The 21,304-nt window shown below is 49.1% G+C and overlaps 2 protein-coding genes across 3 annotated transcripts in view; one reads left to right on the forward strand and one right to left on the reverse strand.

Moving 5' to 3' along the window:
• Positions 1–532: 532 nt before the first annotated feature.
• Positions 533–2,063, forward strand: PHLDA2 (pleckstrin homology like domain family A member 2). The gene is made up of 2 exons (XM_027674234.1): positions 533–1,086; positions 1,637–2,063. Exon 1 carries the CDS (start codon positions 654–656, stop codon positions 1,050–1,052), a length of 399 nt encoding a protein of 132 aa, XP_027530035.1. The 5' UTR covers positions 533–653; the 3' UTR covers positions 1,053–1,086; positions 1,637–2,063.
• Positions 2,064–3,485: 1,422 nt separating this feature from the next.
• SLC22A18 (solute carrier family 22 member 18) overlaps positions 3,486–21,304 on the reverse strand; it is a 64,602-nt gene continuing 46,783 nt past the window's right edge. The window contains exons 8-10 of one of the 2 annotated variants that reach the window (XM_027701974.1): positions 12,740–12,841; positions 8,850–8,970; positions 3,486–3,777 (exon numbers count right to left, since the gene is read on the reverse strand). In XM_027701974.1, coding sequence (XP_027557775.1) covers positions 3,590–3,777; positions 8,850–8,970; positions 12,740–12,841 — 411 coding nt within the window. In that variant the 3' untranslated portion in view covers positions 3,486–3,589. The remainder of the gene's footprint in view (positions 3,778–8,849; positions 8,971–12,739; positions 12,842–21,304) is intronic. The other variant, XM_027701980.1, reaches the window with a different exon arrangement.

Below are 21,304 nucleotides of genomic sequence, written 5' to 3' on the forward strand. Positions count from 1 at the left end.
ATCCATGGGAGATGGCAGCGGCCCATCACAGGCCCTGCTTGGACCCCTCTGCCCCAAGTGGAGATCGTGCCAGGGCGGACCCAATGTGGTGAAGTTGCCCAAGTCAAGGACCACAGGAGCACAGTTTTGGGAGAATCACGTACCCAAGTGTGGATCTGAGAAGCAGCAGGGAGTGCTTAGAGGGGCAAGTTGGGGGGGCCTCAGGTCACAGTGGCGCATCCTCACCGGGGGGAGGCTACCCCTGCTGGGCAGAGGAAACGGGGGGCAAGGGGGAGCGGCAGGCAGAATTGGGGTCCCCTCATGCCGTGGCCGCTCCGCCCCTGCCCACAGCGGCAGCTGAGATGGGGCCCCTCGGTGAGGCACCCCCCTCCCCACACCCAGCCCACCCGAGGCAGCCTCCAGTACCCTCCCTTTGCTCCCCGCAGCCCCGCTCCGACGGGCGGGGAGCGCGGCCCGGGGGGGGCGGGCGGGAGGCGGAGCGGCGAGGGGGCGGCGGGCCGGGCTCCCCGGGGGAGGCACCGGAAGGCGCCCGGCGCTGATTCATTGCAATAAATTGTTCCCATCGCGGCGGGGCTCGGTCATCACCGCCCGAGCAGGAGTCGGGGTAACAGCTGGAGCCGCAGCCGCAGCGGAGCCACCGCCGGGGAACGAGGATGAAGATGCAAGCCGAGGTGATCCGCGAGGGCGAGCTGGAGAAGCGAAGCGACAGCCTTTTCCAGCTGTGGAAAAAGAAGCTGGTGGTGCTGACCAAGGACAGCCTCAGTCTCTTCCCCGACGGGCACAAACGGGCCAAGGGCAAGGAGCTGGGCTTCGGCTCGATCCTCAAGGTGGACTGCGTGGAGCGCACGGGCAAGTACATCTACTTCACCATCGTCACCAAGGATCGCAAGGAAATTGACTTTCGGTGCCCGGACCAGAGCTGCTGGAACGCCTCCATCACCATGGCCCTCATCGACTTCCAGAACAAGCGGGCCATCCAGGACTTCAAGAGCCGCCAGGAGATGGAGCAGGCGGCGGGCACCCAGGAGCGGCGGCTGGCCCGGGCGCCCTGAGCCGCCGCCGCCCGCCCGGCCGGCCCGGCCCCAGGTGAGCCCTCCCGGCCCCCTCCGCGCTCCTCCCGCGGTCCTTGGGGTTTTAATTTCTTCTTCTTTTTTTTTTTTTTTTTAATTTTATTTTATTCTCATGCACCTGCTTCGGGAAATCGGACGGGCGTGGGGCTCCTTACGCATTGCTCAATCCCTTTTTGGCCGAAGGGACCGCCGGCCCCACCGCCGGCCCGCGGGGGTGCCCGGCCGTACCCCGAAACCGGCCGTGCTGCCCGGCCGCGGCAGCGCAGCGCTTTGGGGCCGCGCTCCCCCCTTCCCGGTGCATCGCAAGGGGGGGGGGTGTCCCCTTTTCCGATGCACCCGCTGAGAATTTCTCGTGGGAGCCGGACTTATTTGAGGGTACGGCTTGGAGGTGGTGGAGGGGAATAAGAAATGGCCCTTGGCAGTGCTTTCCTCACAGAACTTGCTAAAAATATGATATCTGTGAAAATAAATGCTCAGCACTTAGTCTCCCTTGAAAGCCCCTCATTTTTTCCTGTGCCGTGCTGCCCCGTTCATTTAACTAAGCCACTTTCTCTTGTTGCCTTTAGAGCATACCACTGAATGATAAACCAGATCGAGTGTCTTGGACTGAAATGGGACAGGGTACCAATGAAGGAAAGCAAAGAAGAGAGCTGGAATCAGCTTGGTTTTCTCCAAGCTCGTTGCGGCTGCTGAGCAAAGAGCCCTGAGCTTTGCCTGAGATGCATTAAAGAAAAACCAAAGACTTTCGTACAGGACTTCTAGCAAAGCATCCACGTGTTTTGAGTGGCACAGCTTTGTGAACTATTATCTCCTATTTATGAGGCGCAAGGAAGATTCCACACTGACTCGTGGTGTTAAACACGGTTTAAATTATTTGTAGTATCTATATTTGTATTTATTTTGTTGAATGTCTTTCAGCAGTTACTGGTCTTAATATTGCTTTTGCATTAATGTGTCCATTCCAAATAAATTACTTGAAATGTTCACTTTTTATTACTGTACTCTGGGCTGCAGTAACTTTTGTTGAGGCATGTTTGTGGATACGGCAGTGGTGAAGTGGCTTAAAAAGAGTGGGTAAAAGCTCAGCTTTTTGATGCCCTGGACTGGGCAGTGGGAGGTGGAGGAAGCTCAGATAAGCTGTTTGTGTTTGACCTCGTCTCCTGACCAGTGAGGGAGAGGGTGTTGAGGTTCAATTCTGGTCAGTGGTGGAGGCAGAAAAGCCTACCACAGCTTGGATAAGCGCTCCTTTTGAAGCGCTTTCCCATATAATCAAGTAATGGAGACTACAGAAGGCGCAAGAGCTCCCTGCAACAGTAAAGCGCCGCTCTTTGCAAACACCCCGTGTCCTCCCCCAACCCCTCCTAGCTTAGTGCTGTGCTAAGGCAGGAAACTGGATTCTTGATTTCGGAACAAGAGCGCCAATGCTCTGTGGAATTCCTCAGCTTTGCAGCAAAGCAAGCTGAACTTGCTCACCTCTGCAGTTTCTAGATAAACTTAAATGTCTCCAGGATAACTCTGAAGAATGGAGGCAGGCTCTTTTCCTATAGCACCCACACCAAGAAGCATGGAGAAAAAAGAAGGTATTTTTTTTGGATAAAAGTACTGAAGTTTTACTTTGTGGGGCTCAATTGTCACTAACTAACCTGAGCTTCCTTGAGAGCAGTGCTGCAGCACATGATTCAACTCTGGCAGTCAGGACTGTGAGCTTAGCAGGCAAAGCACTTGCTCCAAATTTGGTAATTTCAAGCAGGTATTTTCCCCTTCCCAATATCGGTGCAATTGTTGCAGGAGACTTTGTACTACAGAAAGTTGCAAAATACGTAATTACATAGACCCATAGTAAGAGCAAGAGAGACTCAGTACAGGGGGAAAAAAGCCTGGAAGGAGGGTTAGCCCAGTTTCTGGAAGCAGCAGGGAGGCTCTGGCACTGCAGTGTGGTAGTTAGGGGTTTTGCATCCTCCTTGCTGGCTCTGCTACCACCCACCAGGCTCATGCAGAGTCAGGGCTGCAGATGACTGAGCTGTGGATGTAGCAAACCTCTGGCCACAGTGTTTGAAAGCCTTTGGCCTTGTTCCCCTCTAGCACGAGAATGCTGGGAGGTACATTTAATCCAGCAAAATAATACCCAAATTTTACTACCCACCATTTTCCTTGGTACCATTTTGCGGGGGTGAAATGAAAGGCCAGCACTGGCTCCTAATCCCCTCAGTTTCAGTGAATTCAAGCAGAAATGCTGCCTGACAACAGGTGAGGATCTGGGGATATTGCCTACAATGAAAGCCACCACTGCGGGGGGCTGGGGGGAACCTGATAGCTCCTGGGGTCCCATGGGCCTCAGTTGCTCCAGCACAATTCCAAGGCCTTTGCAAACTGATCTGCTCCTTACTCTAGATGCAAATGTTGACAAAATGCAAGGATTGTTCAAATTGCTTTATTCTAGGTTTACAGAATCAAAAATAAAACTCAAAACCATCTTTATTTCTATGGAAAAGTAAGGCAGTTACTTTCTTGCACATGAGTTATTGGCTTTTCATCTCTCTCAGTGGGATTTTACTCTTTAAGAGGTAAACAAACAAACCTATATTGACCACTAGCTGTAAATAGCCGAATGAGGAGACTCCAAACTGTTTATATAAAACTCCACCAATGGTTGGGCCCACTGTCCGTGTCAAAGGCTGCACTGAGGCACAAATCCCGAGCATGGCACCTAGGAGAGATGGCAGAGACACACAGGGTGAGAGCAAGTCTTGGGACGGAAAAGCAGAGCGGAGCATGCGGGATCCCCTGCATCCCTAATGGTGTTCCCATGCAGTAGTGGCAAATCACTTCAAATAATTTCTTGCATTAATTTATAGCGATCTAATTAGGGTTTGCTAAGGTTAAGGACTCCTGGAGGCATGGGGACTAGTTTCCACCACGAGCCAGCTCAGCTCTTTACTGGGCGGTCTGTGCGATCGTAGCACTGCCCAAAAGGCAGGTCGGTGCTCACCACTGCCACCAGGGTCCAAGGATGCCTTTGGCCTCAGAAGATGCTGCTGAACATTGCACCCGGCAGGGCTGGTAGCTACTGCATGAGATTAGGGAAGGACAAGTAGTTTCTAGGGTCGTGTTTGAGACTTCCAAGCAAATCACACAGATTCTTCCAATCTCATAAATACCTGAGTGGGCCTTGTTCCACTCAAGCTACTACTGCCATTTATTCTCTAGTGTGGAACAGAGAAACAGCTCTTGAGGGCTTAGCAGGAGCGAGAGGGTTAGGCCTAACTAGGTCTTTAAGAATAAATAAATAAAACCACAGATAAAGACTGAACACCCTTGAGATACTCCCCCACCTCCCTTTGCAAAAAGAACAGATATTTCCATTTGGATGGGTATGTGAGCCCTTTTCCTGGCTGGGCCGGTTCCCCCTCCAGCAGCCCTCACATTTGCATCATTTACAGGAACCCAGAGGATGGGGAAACACCTCCAGTTTGGTAAAGGCAGGGGGATTTTTCACATACAGACAGACAGCCAGGACATGACCCAGAATACAAAGCTGGTCCCCAACACAGCCGGTATGCTCTTTTGTCCTGTGGTCTTTGTGCAGGACAGTTGTCACGTTCAGGGGAGCAGAAAATACAAGGCCAGCCAGAAAATCATTAGCCCCAAACACTGAGAGGAACAGCAAGCTGGCAGCATATATTAGAAATTTATGCCCAGTTCTGTAATGATTTTTGCAATGATTTTTTAACTATCAGTATGACTATTTGGGCTGCTGGCATCAATTTTCCATTAACATCCATTGAGATGTTGTCACCACACCAGGCCAGCAGCATCTGGGAATGATGAGGAGGATGCTGTCCCATATACCAGAAGATGTGGAGCTGAGTGTGATATTTAACATGGGTGGCCACGGGGAAATGATCCCCAGCTCCCAGAGAGAACAGGCAGCCAGGTGTTCTTGTAATGCCGGCCAGCAACTGCTGGGCTTTTATCAGCATGCTTAAAATACTTGTGCAGTGAGCCCAAGCCGAGGGCGTAGCCACGTGGAGAGGGAAATCTCCCGGGAAGCGCTGCTGAGCGCTCCTCCCGCGCATGGGAACACAAAGGCAATGGGTGGGACCTTGCCTTGACCCTTTGCCAATGGGAACCATCCCACAACCACTGAACTCTCTGGGCAGGTTTTGCAATTATTTTTTCCCCTCCAGGTATTTGAATTAAACTAATTACTAAGTACAATTGCCAAACTGGCTCTTGTGATTGAGGAGGCACTTTTTTCCCCTTCCTTTTTTTTCTGGAGCAAAAATCCATCCTCTTAAAAGGCCGGGCTCTCCCTCTGCACTTCTCCAACATGTTGCTGAGAAAGATAATTTCTGTTTGATGGGTTTAAATTAGATCCCTCGTGTCAGACACCCTCAGGCTTTGGGACATTGTAAATCTCAGCTCTGCAGCATGTCCCTAGCTCTGTTGTAAAGCTGCACATGTGATGGATCTCATTTAAGGCAAGACCTTTAACTGGGACAATTCACCACATCAGCAGAAAAATTCCTGCATTGCTTTGCACAGCTCTGCCAACGCATGTGCTCACCTTCTTCATCATGGCTATTCTACTTTCTGCACCTTCCTTGTCCTTTTTGCTCCCTCTTCAGCTTTTTTCCCCCCTTTGCCTATACCTGGCATGACCTGTCCCAGCCGGGAACCCATCCTCCCCTCCCACCCCAGCCCTCCTCTCCTCCCACAGGTTTCAGGGTTGGGTGCTGGCGGCTCTCCAAGATGGGCGACTCCTTTCCAGCTCACATCCTGTTGCTGCGCTCAGATGATGGTGCTGGCCCAGATCAGCCACACGCCCATGGGGTGATCGTTGGGCCTGATTTAATGATTAGGTCATCATGGCCAGCAGCTGCCTTTGAAACCAGCATAGCCTGAGCGAAGCTGGGGGGTTCAGTGCACCAAGCCCTGCCTGGCTGCAAATTCTCCTCCTAAGGTTGTGACGTGCAAGTAAAATCACAACACAGGGGCCCGTTAACCAGGGAGGCTCTGCTGGGCTTCCTGTCTCCCTCCCCCAAGAGTGGGGGGGGGATCTGTGCAGAAACAAGACCTTCATTCTTGGGGAAGGACTAGAGTTGACAAGGAGGGCTTGTGTGAAGATGTAAGTTCCCCTGGGCTTAGGGCTGCCCTCCCACCAGCTCACGCATTCAGCTGAACAGCACGTGCGTGTGTGGCTGAATTTTCTCTTCCTGCCTTTGAAGATGAAGAGAAGGAAAAAGAATATCAAGGGGAAACTAATGAAATATTTTCTGCTACCTTTGCTTCAGTGCAAAGCCCCAGCCATAAGCAAAGAGCAAGTGCCAAACTCATCAGTCTTGGTAGGAAGCAACCTTGGATCGGTCCTGAAAGCAGGATGGGTGCAAGGGATGGTGCCTTCCTACCTCCCACTGTTCCCTTTCCAAGACATGTATTTAAAATGCAAGGATGGGTGACTCAGTGTCTAACAAGGGCAGACAGGCTACACTCCTGCAACGCCCCATCCATTCTGGCCCTTTGCTGAGATGGGCACCTGAGCTCAGCCAAAATTCCAGCTCCTCAGAAAGCTTTTTCCTGGCCCAAAGAACAACCTCCTTTGGGCTCTATAGGCCCAAAGCTAACAAAAACATCAGGAAAAGACAGCAGCAATGTTCAAAAGTGATATTTCCAATGGCAAATTCTCAATGTGTGATTTCCTTGTGTTAACTAAAAGTCATTGCAAGTTAGTGCTCAGATTTTTGACACAGTGACAGCAAAGCTTTTCATAAGAACAGATTTACACGCTCACAGTGAGGGTTTCTAATGCACCACCAAAAAGCTCTCTTTGCAGAGCTGGTCTGGGGTTGGCATAAGAAGGAGCGGCCTTTGGGAGGCTGTATGGGTGGAGCAGCAGTTGCGGAGTGCCACCCACGGCCAGGGATGGATGGCAGGCATTTTAACAGCCGCATTTCTCTGCGAGACACCCACGCCGTCACTGCTGCAGCTGCTGTGGAGAGGCAGCTTGCCGGCTCTGCTGTGTCAGGCATTCCTGCCTTTGCCCCGGCCCCTGCATGGGTACATCCAAAACAAGCACAAAACCATTATATGCCTCTTCCCTTGGAAATGTTGCAAGCAAAAAGCATGGTTTGAAAGGTGAGGGAGGAATGTCAGAGACAAGGTTTTGGCCCAGCACCACAATCCTCCGAGCCAGAATGTCCCTCCTCGGCATGCCGAGTTCTGAGCCAGCTGTAACGCTGCAGTTTGTAGTAGCACTTGGCATGACATCAGCCCAGGATGGATGGGCAGGAGAAAGCCCCCAGTGGCTCATGGGTGCCCTGATGATCTGCAACCCCCTCCTGACCATGTGCACAGCTCCACAGGCTGCCTTCATCCTGCCCTGAAATCCTGCCCTGCAATCCAATCCTGCCCTGGCAAATGGAGACCATCCATCCCACCAAGGCACAGGCTGGCCTAAAAACATACGCAAGCAGGGAGCGGGGTGAGGCAGCTAAATCCATTTTCCTCTCCGACCGAAGCTTGCCTCAGGGCTTTAAAAACCAAGCAATGCTCTGGTTTTCCTCACAAAACCCCTTTGAGAAGAGCCTGGATGAATTCCAGCTTGGTTGTATGTCCCAAAGCTGCTTGGTGCCCTTCCCCCCGGCTCTCCCTCACATGAACATTACTCCAACTCATGAAACAGCAAATTTTCTTCTGGGCTGAGTGGAGGGGCTGAGACAGTTCCCAGAGAGGTGAGGACCGAGGATAAGTGGTCCTCCCGGGTAGAAATATCACACTTGTAAATCACAGGCTCCCAACATTTGTGGGAGATGTGGTGGGTCAGCTCTACAAATAAACTACTGAAGTGGTTTTCAGAAAAGCTCTTCACCCAGAAGCATCTCAAAAGTGCTTTATAAACTTCACTAATGGGCTGTGCAAACTACAACTCTCATTCTCAGTAGGCTCTGTGCAGAGGTGTCTGCTCAGACAGCTGCTAGGGAAGATGAAGGGTGCAGACTGGCCCAGGAAGGCTCAGCTAAAGCAAAGAGACTCTTGGGTACCTGCTCTGGGACCAAATCCTGGAGGAGCTTGAGCAAAAGGTGTCAAACCAGGTTAAGCCAGCTCCATCCCAGCACAAACCCAGCAAGGCTCTCATGACAAAAATGTCAGTATATTTCCTTCATCGACAGAACTAAAGCCGCAGGTATAAAGACTTACATGTCTACCACTGCGTTTCAGCTGCCTTGCACAGAGAAATACAATAACTCTTTGACTGAAACAAGGCCAAAACAGAGAGAAAGGCGGCAATTACTGCATCAGGCAAAGCATGTTTGCAAAGGGCGATCCAGAATACCCTGCTGAGATGCTCTAAGTTAAAAGGTGTGAACAAACAGCCCTCTCAGTCACTGTCACGGTGGAAGAGCAGCTTTTGTTGGGTTTTTTTTGGTTTGCTTTGGTTTTTAACCATACCTTGGCTTTCCATGGAAAGAAAAGTTTGGGAAAGCCTTCTCTTTCTGCACCCACCACTATGGATGTCAGCAGGTGGCACAGGACCGGGAGCACTGGGTCATGGGATGCTTACTCAGTGTTGTTCAGGTTCATCCTGTATAGCCCAACCAGTCTCTGTTCATCTGCTCTGCTGACACCCACTGTATGCAACTGCCCAGAGAGATCTGCTGGGGAATTGGGCATTCACCATGAGTGTACTACAGTGCTTGATAGTGGTGGTGTGAGCTGGGAAACACCTGATGGACTGAAAACCGACAAAATACCAGTCTGATCTTTTTTGGTGAGTCTTACCAGTGTCAGAGGAGGGGACAGCCTTGGTAAGGATGCTGTCGGTGATGGTGGCCAGCATGCTGAAGGCAAACACCAGTGGCACTGCAATGATGCAGTAGTGCCACACAGTCCTCATCAGGGCCTAAGAGACAGAACAGAACAGACCACAGATCATTAGAGAGTACAGATGGTGACTCCGTGGCAAGAAACAACCTAGAAAAAAAAATCACGAGTCAAACCCATGACTTAGGTGAACTGTGGGAGCCACAAATGATACAGGATGGTGCGGCTTTGGCTGTTGCAAGGTCTTTCACAGCCTGCCATTTGTATTCAGTGAATTATTCCAAGCATGCGGAGCAAGTAGTAAGTGATACCCTACAATCTGGCAGCACGTTTCTCCAGCACTGCTGTGGGTATTTTTAGCGTCTGGGAATTAGTGACGTCCCTGCACCCTTCCCCCTGTCTTCTGTCTTCTGTCCAACTCCCGAGGAAATGTTGAACAGCAGATGTATGTGGTGTACTTCAGGAAGCTTCCATTACTTATACAAAACAGCCTAGAGAAGGCTTTTTGGTTCATTATCATAAATAATTAAAACTAAACTGAGCTTGTCAAAATAAATGAGCACGGTGCATTATGTAACATCGTACCTTTGGGATTCCTAATCCTGTTCTGCTGCCTCCTTGCTAATAAATTCACCGAATTCAGTAATCTGGAATAGGTCTTCTGGCCATAAATGTACATTAGCAAGCATAATTAAGGAGAGTAATGATTTTGTTATTGCACATATTCTTAGCGGAGACATCCCTCCAGCTGTTTAATACTGAAACAAAAGCGGTGAGGCTCCCTAAGCCGTGGGGCTAGAGCGGCTCTCGGCTCATTCACATGCCCTGCTGGTCAAATGAATGGATTTCTCTGGGGCATGGAAAGGAAATTCCCCCTTTATTGCAAGTTTCCTACCCTCACCCATGTCTCAAGGTGTGTTATTGTGGCTCGAAAACATTTCTGTCACTGGTCTAGCCAGAAGTTTCATTCTCTGGAGTTCTCTGCCCCAAGATCTTGTTCTTGCCTTTTGGCTACAGAAGATGGAGAAGCCCAGAGACATTGCTCACTAATGACTTGGAAATGTTGAGGTTTATTCCTAGTTCCTCTCTAGAGTCACACACAGCCAGGTTTTTCTCCTCGAAGGAGCTTTTTGCCTACATTTTGGTTAAGATCTAGGCACTTCTGATTAAGGAACCAGAGAACAAAGACAGAGGAACAAGTATTTGGTACATAAATAGAAGGAAGGAGAGTAATTCCTTGCTAGGGCAAGTGTCGTTGCGGGACAACATTCTGGAGCTCATAGGAAAAATCAGCTTTAATCCTTCCTGCTTTGTACAAATTTTCTCATGAGCTGGAGTAAGTGTGTAGAAAAGAGCAGAGCCACATCTGTGTCTCCTGTAAAACCAGGGGAAATGGCTCCTTACTTCCCTGGGGCTCAGGAAGAACTGATCCAGACAGAGCCCTGTCTTTGCTACTCCTCAGCTGCTGGGTAGGTAGCAGATTTTTTGACCTGAGCAGATATGAAGACATTTTTCTGGTGAGGGAGGCAGAACCAGGAGTTTCAGCAGACAGACTCAGAAAGCAAATGCCTGGGAAATGCAGGCAGTGAGGCAGGATGAGGCGCAGCCGTGCCTTCAGACAAAGAGGAAAAACTTCCCCGTCGCAACCGCCAAGCCCTCCTACACCCCTGCCCACGCTCTCCTGGCTCGCATCTGCAGATCAGACACTAGTTCTCCCCTCCTCTCCTTTTCCAGGTGTTATTGCCCAGCTCCCAGCCCACCCTTTTCCTTTTCCAGCTGCCTAGTGCTGGGAACATCCTGCAGCCTCTTCCCAGCTGCAGTGCTGTCTGTCTGCTGCTGCTTGTGCTAGCCTTCCAAAAACACTTCAGCTCACCTCCCAGTGATATAAAGATGGGTTCTGGAGTATCTTTTATTAACGGCTAGTCTTTTTCCTCACTTCCATCCTTTGGGGAGGGGGACTGCTGCATTTGGAGGCCACATGCAGCAAGGGCACAGCAGGTGGGATGCTCCTCCACCAGCAGCTGTGCAGGATTAAAAGCTTCACCATTAACTTCCACATTTGTGCTTGCTGCTGTGGCGGCACTGATCCCCACCCTGACAGAAAGCCACCCCAGAAACGGATGTTTTCTTGGCAGCCGCTCAGACAGAGATCTTTTTAATAAGGCGTCCTGGGCAAAGAGGATCACAGCTGCATTTGCCTATGAATAGTTCTCGTGGGAAGTCATTGCTGACCCTTGTCCCCAGGACTGCGTTGTCAGGATGTCCACAGCCCTCCGGGCTTGGCATAATTGCCAACTCTAAGATGATTTCCCTTCCCGGCTCCCAGTTCCCTTCCCTGTGCGGCCAATGTGAGCCTCCCCACACTGGGACATCCGTGTCCCTCTGTGTGCCCCTCCACTGCCACTGAGGCTTTCTCTCCAACCTCCACCCGACTCCAGCCTTCCCTGGAGGTCAGTGAGACCTCAGTGCACAAAAGCTATTTACTCCATATTGCTCCTCTGCCGCAGCCCCATGGGAGGGGTTTCAACACATGGATCCAATCTCAGCAGCACTCTGCCCTGCACTGAGTGCGCTAAGATCTCCAGATGGGCCAGGTCCACCTTGGTCCCACCTAATTGCTCCCAGCCACAACCAAAAAACAATAGTATGACCTTCGAAGTCCTTCCCAGGCCATGCTTAGGAGGACCAAGCGCTGTGCAGATGTCCCATATTAAGGGGGCATGTCAGTGCCAGCCAAAACAGAATGACACCAATCAGAAGGGACCCTTTCCAAACATTCTACACCTAACAGAATCTCCCTGAGCCCCAAAATCCCAGAGAGGGGGACCACACTCCATCTGCAGAGCCAACCCTCCATCTGCATCCATCCTCCCTTTCCAGCCTCCTCTCAGACACGATTTAGCCTCAGATTAGCTAAGATGTGTAGGTGCTTCATCTCATCCATGTAGCTGGGAACCACAAACCTCAATCCCCTCCAGGACTTGGCCCTGACCTCCTCGTGGCTGTGGTATGGCTGTGGGAATGGCACTCATCCTACCTGCGCTGGGAGCCCCAGCGCCCCAGCAGCAAGGCTTGAGGCCAGATCCTGCAGGGAATGTTGAAAGGCGGATGCAGCTCAACTGTCCTTGGACGGGACACAGAGGGGACCATGCACACCCTTCCTCCATCCCTGTGGCCTGGGCAGAGCTATCAGTTCCCTGAATGTGGCTTATCTGAGCAAACACAGCTGCCAGCAGAGCTGCCTACATGAAATCAGTTTTCCAATTACCCTTTGAGATTGGCATCAACCGTCGCCCAAGCAGACACAACCAGCAATGGGTAATATCACTTATCCCAAAACGGAGGAACAACATTATTGCCTTGCTACCTCCTTCCCCAAATCATCTCACCTTGGGAGATTAGGTAAAAATAAAGGCCCAGAAGAAGAGTGCACAACCTCCACTGTCTCACAGCAGCCTACAACTGCAGTGTTTTATTTCCCCCCCTCATAATCTTCATTTACTTTCTGGGTAGTTCAGGAAAAGCAGTTGCTGACAAGACCAGGGCAGGATTTCTGTGCAAATCCGGTGACTCAGGAGGGACTTAGTGAGTTTCTGTGAGAGATTAATATTTTTTTAAATCCCTGTAACTATTACTCACGCAGCTTTTTATCACAGTTTGGCGCAATGCTTACGTTGAGCGCAGCTCTGTTTGCGCAGAGGCCCAGGAGAGATGGTTTCCCCTGCCCTGAGGACCACCCAACAAAGCCAGCGGTGGCATTTCAAGGGGCAGAGCTCACAGGCAGGTCTCACGGACCTTGTGTGGCTGTGTTATGAAGGGCATCGTGGATGATCCCACACCCGCCTTACCATGCCTAGGCCCACGCTGGCAAAGACGAAGACGCTGAGTCTGAGCAGCGTCATCTCTGTGCAGTGGTTAGCGAGTTTTCCAACAACCAAACCCTGGACAACCTGGGAAAGAAACACAGGAGCACCATTAACCCTGATATATAATCATTTAAACAAATGAGAGCTGCTACAGTGCTGCAAGCAAAATGAAAGGCAGCAAATGGGTTATTCCATAGGGGTTTGTTTTTTTACAAAAAAAGGACCTCATTGCCACAGTAAACAGCTGGAAGACATGATCCATTATTTCAAGCATTTTGCATCCTAGGGAGAGAGCTATCCCACCAGCTGGAAGTCTTTACTCAGGGTGCATGCCTTAGTTTACCATCACTGCCTCGTCACCAGCAGTGACCAAAACTTTCTAAAAACTCTTGCAGATACAAATTATTTTTTCTAAGTTGTGATGTTTTTGTGAAATACAGTTAATAATACTAAGGTCTTCATTCTTGGTAAGTCCTTCCAAAGAAAAACTGTACCTTTGTATGCAGAGGAGGAAAATGCCTGTACTTTCTCTTGCCATTATTTTAAACTATAAATATACAAATTGGTTGATTCATAATTTTTAGGCATGAAACAAGTACGGCAGAGATGCTAATACCCAGTCCCAGCAGTACATGCAGATGTAAGGGGTGGGGAACTGGTTTTACAGATTTTAAATAAAAACAGGGGGAGAGAGGGAGGGAAGGAAGAGCAAAAAATTTAAATCCCAGGAATTATTTGACTTTTCTAGCACTTTGCAGAGCAAATTCCCTCTTTTATTTCTCTATTCAGCATCTCTCATACTTCAGGTGATGCTGGCCCAAGCGGACAAGAGATGACAGAGGCTGGAACAGATCACAGTGAAAATAAACCTTGACTGACTGAAAGGCAGGGGAGGGATAGGAATCTACTGAGTTTTCCCTGCCTTGAAAGGGTTTGTATGATCCAATTGAAAACCCCACCAACTTGAAAGAAGAGCTCTAGTTCAAAATGCTCTGTTTGGTGGGATAGATTTTTTTCCATGGCAGTCCATCCTGCAGAAAACTTCAGTGGTCTGCTTGGACCAGGAGTGACTCTACGCCACGCTCAACCTTGCTGTAGTAGTCCTAAGGCTGAAACCCAAATTCAGCTGGAAGGAAATGAGTGCAAATTAAATGAGGAAGTAAGTTATTTAAAAGAAAGGAAATGTCAATTTATAACAAGCAGTCCAGAAAAATCAATGTAATTACTAAAACAAACAAAAATAAACTAAAAAATGAATAGTAGTAAAAATAAAGTTGACATAAAGAACAATAGCTACAAAATGAATATATTTCCAACAAGCTACAACTTCATGGAAAACCATCAAAATTTAACCCTTCACTTTGCTTCAGAGCACAAAGGATTTCTGACACAAGGGCACATCACAACAAGCCGGCGTTTTGGCTCCTAGGAAATGTTCTTCCTGCCTCCTTTTTGTCCTTGTCCCTGCCTTTGACCAGGGCTTGAGAGCTTGGCTCACGTGTGCCCAGATGGCATGTGACAGTGGCACAGGTCCCGTGTGTGTTTCCCGGATCGTGTCACCTGCCAAGCAGCCTCTGGGACAGTGGCTGAGCTGCTGTGGCGCAATGCTTGGACAGTGCACGGGGTGACCTGAGTCATCCTGACTGAAAGCCCTGCCTTGGACATGAGAGGAGGCTGATACCGGCCCCAGCAGCTCCTACTCGGGGTAGGTGGAGAAGTCACTGAGTGACGCTTCATTAAGCTGAGTGCTCCAAAAATCATCATTAGCTTTTTGCAACTTTCCAGTCCCTCCTACAGGCTCGCCCCAGCTGGGGCTGTGCTGAGTCACATGGGATGGGGGCTGAGCCTCATTGCAGGGCATGGATTGACTCAGCAGTGGCATCACCCGAACCCCAGTTTGGCTCAACTCAACCACTGGAGGAAAGGAAATGTTTCCCAATTTGCCCAGGCTTGAATGCCATATTTAACTGGGATACACCATACAGGCACAGCCTCGTCCCTGCCCTTCCCTGAGTCATTGGGATATATCATCAGCAACTTCCCAGAGCAGCCTGGTCTGATGGCCTTGGGAGTGGTGTACCCAAAAATGTCTCCATCACTACATATGAGCACCTAAGCACAGGCAACAAGCACCACTGCAGCAAAGCCAGGCACTGAGCAGGAGGACCTGGGGATGTGCAGACCCCGTGCTGTCCCCAGAGTGAGCAGAGCAGGGGGGTGGTCCTTGTGCCAATGCTGGCATTCCACATGGGCTTTCCCATCACTTGGGCTGTGGCAATATAAGCACAAGGTAAAACATCACTGCTGAATCAACCAACTTGGCAATGGGACTATTTCCAGGGGCAAGCATGAGCCCAAGTCACCTGCTTTCCCTTTGGGGCTGTGCAGCAATCCCTGGGTTACACAGACTGCAGCCTCGCCCATGGGTTATCTGGACTGCCTGCCTCCTTCCCCAGCACAGTTGCTGCTAATCCATCCATTAGCCCAAGCAGGCAAGGCCCACGATCTTGATTTTGGACACAGAGCCTTGATTTAAGTGCTGGATAATATTTCCAATCACAAGGAGCTCTGACCTCACTTTCCAGTCTGAATTTAGACCTGAAAACCCATTACTTCCAGGCTGCAATTTTCCCTGTCCACGGAGCCCTTGGATTGGCATGAGCAGCAGCTGCCTACACAGGCACATCTGGGAAGGTGAAAGTGAAAGGTGGTTCATGTGCACTCTCCCATGTAAGATTTTGGACATGTGTTGCCATTACCAGGAGGTAGCGGGGACATCCCAGGTGACTTAGCCATAACTGCTCCCATGGGTAAGCTCTGGTGGCTGACAAAGCAGCAATGGGATTTATCCTTATTTTCATTGCTGCTGGTGTGTTCTGGGCTTTTCCCTTGCACATAAACTCCCCTAAGATCAACTGAGATGGGCCTTCCCCTCCCGTATTTCATTTTGCCTAGATGGTGCTTGCCTTTGTAACCTGACCTCCTTTGAAGTCGGGGAAGAGCCAGTGTACCTGGCTGGAATGCCTTCTGTCATCAATAAACAAAAGAGAGAGGAAATCGTTTGCAAGTGAAATAACAGGCACTGCCTGTGGCTGTGTACACATGTCACAGGAAAAACCAACTCATCTTTTTTTTCCTCCCCCCCTCCTTCTTTAAAGGCAAATAAGTCTCCCAATAAATGCATAAGACCAGCCAAATCTCTCCTTGGCATTATGCTGGATTCACCAAACTGGGGATTTGTTACACTAATTCAGCGAATCACATAGAAAAATACTCTCTGCTTCTATCGCTGTATTTGGTTTCTGGGAAGGCAGTAACTCCAATTTGCTCAAAAGAGCCAATTACCCATTTTATTGTTAACCTCTAACAAATTTCAGCAATCCCTTTCAGGATGGAAGAGATTGTTACTCTTCGAAGGTTTAAGGTGCTAGTTTTTGGAAGGTTTTTGAAGCAGTAGCCTTGCTACATGGAGCCCCTGCTGAGGATTGGAACCTGCAAGTAGTTGACCTCACCAGTGGAGATTAGAGGAGTTATGCAGATGCTCAACTGGTCCTCTATGCTCAGAGGACATGGGACTTTTTCTAAAGATTCTTCCATCAGCTCCAATTGAAAGCTTGACAGAGCCCAGCAACAAAAGAAGTTCCCTCTCACCCAACAAGCCTGGAAATGAAAAGATATGAGAAGGTCGGAAAGGCAGGTGCAGCAGGCCAGATAAGCTGGTGCAGCCTAGTAGAGAAGATGCAGGGCCCCATCCCTAGTGCAGATAGCATGATTCACATCAGAAGCAGCCTCCCACGCCCTGGACCTGTATCTCTCCCCTTTGAAATTGTGCCTGGCTGGCTGTTCCCAGGGCGAGCGCAGCGCTGGCTGGGGTGGGACGTGCAGGTGGGCACCAGCTGGGGCACACCACAGGGGTCAAGCAAATCACAAGGCTTTTCTGCACAGGGTTAAGGTGGTACAAAGCCCTGGGTGGGGCAAAAGGGAGTTGTTTTACTGACACGGTGATGCCAGAAATCATTTGAGTAGTTCAGGTTTTGTAGAGGAGCAGGAGGGCGGTGGGACTGGAAGGAGGGCTGATGGTGAGGACCAAACTGCTGAAGGCAGCACTTTGCCAAACAGGGGGAAGAGGATGGTGTGTTTTGCTAACTCCAGCCTAATTGCTTTCTTTCCCCCTCCAGCCCGCCCCCCTCCACAGATATAAATCCTTCAAAGCGAGGAAACTGGAGAACTTTCTGTTTGTTGTTGCAAGGTCCTTTCACCAAGTGGGTTTTTCCCCTAGGCATACCTGGCTGTAATTAAATCCCTGGCTCTTTAATCATCTCTTTTGCTGTGCAGGGAAAAAAAAAAGTGAGAGGGACAGACTGGTGATAAGATGATACGCAATGTAAATCTCTCCTCCAGGAATCTCTCTCATCTTTTCAGGATCACTCCGTACCAACTTGTCCCTCCAGAAGCTGCATGGCTAGAGGTGGGGTTTGTCTAACAATACAAATTTAAATGCAGTAAATAGAACAGATGTCTTATGATTTCTTGATCCTCAGGGTTATAAATATCTACCCCTTTGTCCCACCCAGAGTTTTGTTTGGTGCATTTTGCTTTGTTTTTTTTTTGAGAAAAAGTTCTTAAAGGAAATCTTCCCCCACCCTCTCCCGTGGTTTGAAATCTAAGCATCAGATGTGACTTCAGATATCAGCCAGGGACTCGAGGTATTTCACTTGCCTAATCCTCCAGCAGTACTTTCCAAGTCACATACTACACCTAGAAGTTCTCCATGCTATTGTGCTTGCAATTTCAAAAAACCCCACAACTTGGTGCCTAGGCCCATTTCTGCCCATTATGCAAAATTAAATTATTTTAAACCATTATGAAATTAATTATTATCTGGAGGGATATTGAACAGCATTTCACACTCCCAGGCGTTCACTATGAAGGAAATTTCACTTGCATGGCTTCTGAGATGAGAGGACTCTGTAAGTCCAGCCCTGGAGGACAGAGGGATTGTGTCCCTGACAGGCTCTCATACGGCTTGCCTGAAGACCAACAAGTGATCAGATAAAGATGCTTCAAATACATCACGAGCAAGGGAAACTCTGCAATGCAAGCTGCCTGGCACAGAGGCACCTCTCCTGCTGTCAGCCTTCCCCTCCTCATTTCGTTATCTCCCACACGACTTCTCCTCTGCAACTTATGCTGGCACAGTCCCAGTTCATCAGACAGCCCCATGCTATCGGGGTGCTTCAAGCATCACTGCAGAGACCCGGATGGCTTGAATTATTATCCCAACTTGCTATTTTGATTTCCCCATCAGTCCACTCCAGCCTCAGTCATATTCCATTTTCTAAGCAACAACTTTGTTTCCTCATCAGACAGTTGTTCGTCTCAATGCTATGACACTGCCTTCCCACACATCCTTCTCTGACCTTGTCTGGCTCTGTCCTGACCCAGAAGTTATCCCCTGTTCCCAGCCTTCCTACCCTCACTGTGACTAAGCCTGCCCCATACTTTCCCATATCCCCTGCTATTAGATGATGCTCTTTGCCTAACCACAAAAAGTACATTGGCACCGTTTTCATCCAGAGAGCCAGGAAGCCCCCATTCCCTGTGGACAGTCCCTATGGAATTCGATGGGAATGTTTATAACATGTATCAGCAGATGTATTATTTTGGGCAATTCAAGTCTCCACGAGACAGGCAGGGAGCAACAGCAAGGCAACCTATGTCCCTCCATGCAGGGGGACAAGTTGCAGCAAGGAGATGAACCACAGTGCCAGGGTGAACGGTGACCGTGCTGCGGGCAGCCAATTTGGTGAAGGAAAAAGGGTGCTGAGAACGGCCCATGCTATGAGCAGTAGTCATTGGTGTTACATGTATGGTGTGGTGGGGACAAAACCCATCACCAGTGCCAGGTTGAGCTGCTAGCAAGTGCCATGATCTGTTCCCACGTGGACAGAGCTGATGTTCAGAGAGGGAGGCACCAAGAGAGTTGCTCTGGGGAGTGGCCAGCCAAAACACACAAGGCTCCTGGGCTTCAAACCAGCCCCAAATCTGCCTTCTAAGCCTGCAGGGATCCTCTCAGGCTGGGCATGGGACACTCCCTTTCCTCTAGATTTTGGGGTCCTGCATGGACATGGGATGGGACCAAGCATGATGAGGTGAGGCTGAGGAGCTCTGGATGGGATCCCTCAGGTGATACCTGAATGAGCAGTGGGGCTAACTACCATCCTCCACCTGCAAAGGGGCAAACACCTCACCTCCTGCAGGGTTCATGTTTCTGTGCTTATCTCCCCAGGCAAAGAGCTGTTTGAGATACTGATGACGAAGAACTTGAGTTGCCCACTTAAAATTAGGTGGACTGACCCAAAGCCACTCCAAATCTCCTCTCTAGGTACTCTGCCGCTGGCTTGCATGGGAGGAACGAGGAGAGACAGATGCTTACAGTGCATTGGCCACTTCTTACCACAGCAGGTTAAATGAGGCTGAGAAGCTGAAAAACTAGATTAAGCAATTGGAGCATAATATCCTTGGGGTAGGAGAGCAAAGCAGGCAGACACCATCACTATTTGAGTCATCCCGGGATTGCTGATCAGGCTGGGAAAGGGAGCTGCAACATCACATTCTGTGCGAGAAGAATATGTTAGTTTTGAGAATATTTAATTTAAAAACCAGAAACTACAATAACACAAAGAAATAATACTATAAAAATTGCCAGGATTTGGCAGACCACTGCTTTTGTCAGTGTATGACTTCCAGGGAAGAGCTGAATAAAGGTCTCAGAGAAGACTTGCTTGCTGTGCTGTTCCCTGTGCATCTCTGAAGCCACTTGGTGCATGCAGTATGTGCTGGGAGCAGGCTGGGACACAGTGCTGGTTGTATCAGCTGGCTGTGCTGTGCAGCTGCCCAGGCACTGTGTTCAGTGTCTGCAGGGAGATTTAAAATAAACAGGACATGGATGGATACTTATTTTCCCCTTCATTTCTGTGACATCCCCTTCTATCTGTGAAAGTCCTATCCATTTTCAAGTCCAGGGAGAGATGCAAATGTGGGGACATGTTTTCTCTAACAAGAGGGCTCAGAGCAAGTCCAGGAGGATGGAAAAATCCTCAGTATGTTTTACAGAAAGGCAAACTAAGGAATGAGAAATCAAAGCTGAGGATTTGGTTGATGAAATTCATTGAAAATTACATTATATTCCTTATGAATAAAGCTATAATTTACTCAGTGAAGTGGGGAAGCCAGTCAGCAGATATTAATCATCGTTCACCTATCCAGACTGGTGGAATTTACTTGCACCTTAATCTGCATTTATATCTCAGCAGTATCAATTCACTATTACAGCAGAAACAAATGCATCTGAAATGCCAGCTTAGGGAACAGGAAGGCACACAAGCAGATCTGGGGCTCAGCAGGACAGAGCTGGCACACATTCTACTCCCTGCATATGCCTTCCACTGGAGAAACCCCAATAGAAAGTAGCCCTAAAACATTAACCAAGTCACTATCCATGAGAGATATCTTCGGGTGGTTCTAGCCAGAGACCTGGAAGTAAAGACACAAAATCTAATGTTTTACAATAATTTAAAAGCCAGATAGTGAGAGTCTAATTTGGTCCAGTCAAGGATCTTGTCACACTTAAACTAGAGCAGAGTTTGAAACTGCCAGTGATAAAGTGGAAAGAAGAAACGACAAAGCAGAAAGCAGTGCTTTGGAACCTCCCAGGCGAGATGGCTTTGCTGCCACCAAGAATGAGGTGTCCTGACCTTTTAAAAAAAAGTAAAGCATTATCCCCTTTCCTTTTTGGTATTCTGACAGCAAACCTCAATGCACGAACATGAAGAAGAGAAGTTTGTACCCTATGACCACTTCACTCCTATATTTCTGATGTCCAGTGTCATGCCCTATATGAATAGCAACATGGATAGAAACTACATGGATAGATGAAAGCAAACTGCCTGATAAAAGCCAGTTTCTGTGTCAAATGTCCCAAGGCAAAGACTCTCCAGTAAAGTAGATACTGCACCTGAGCCTGCAGGCCACTGCTGGGTTAGATCTAGACTGTGGCAATAGGCATGATTGGCCTCTGCGGGATGAAACTCTATGAGTATGGGAAGGGTCAGGTCCCTGGTTAGCACTGACATCTGATTATCCATTAGGAAGCAGAGTGGATGCTGTAATTCCTGTATCTTCCAGGGCTGTGTCTCTGTGTGGGGTGCACCAGCACGGCAGCAGAGGTAACTTTATCTACAGTAGTTTCAACCAAACTAACCTGGGAAACAATAGCAGTGAAGACAGATAGATATTCCAGACACAACAGCAGTGTCCTGAAGACAGATATCCTGGACCTAACAGCAGCATCCAAGCCCAGCATCTAGCAACACTAAGCCACTCCTGTAAAAGTTGTATTGCCGCCCACATTACCTAACTCGAAACAAGCACACTGCAGCCATACTGCAATGCCAAATTTTATTTCAGTGTAGACACATGTAACAGGAATTTAAGTTAAAAGCACAATTGTGGGGAGTCCCTTTACATTCAAATGGGGAAGAAGAT

This window comes from Neopelma chrysocephalum, unplaced genomic scaffold, assembly GCF_003984885.1.
Source record: "Neopelma chrysocephalum unplaced genomic scaffold, ASM398488v2 Primary Assembly neopelma1_24, whole genome shotgun sequence".
NCBI classification, from domain to species: Eukaryota; Metazoa; Chordata; class Aves; order Passeriformes; family Pipridae; genus Neopelma; species Neopelma chrysocephalum.

What these genes read in the sequence shown, in the direction of transcription:
- PHLDA2 (XM_027674234.1), top strand. Translation starts at nt 654, where the DNA reads ATGAAGATGCAAGCCGAGGTGATCCGCGAGGGCGAGCTGGAGAAGCGA.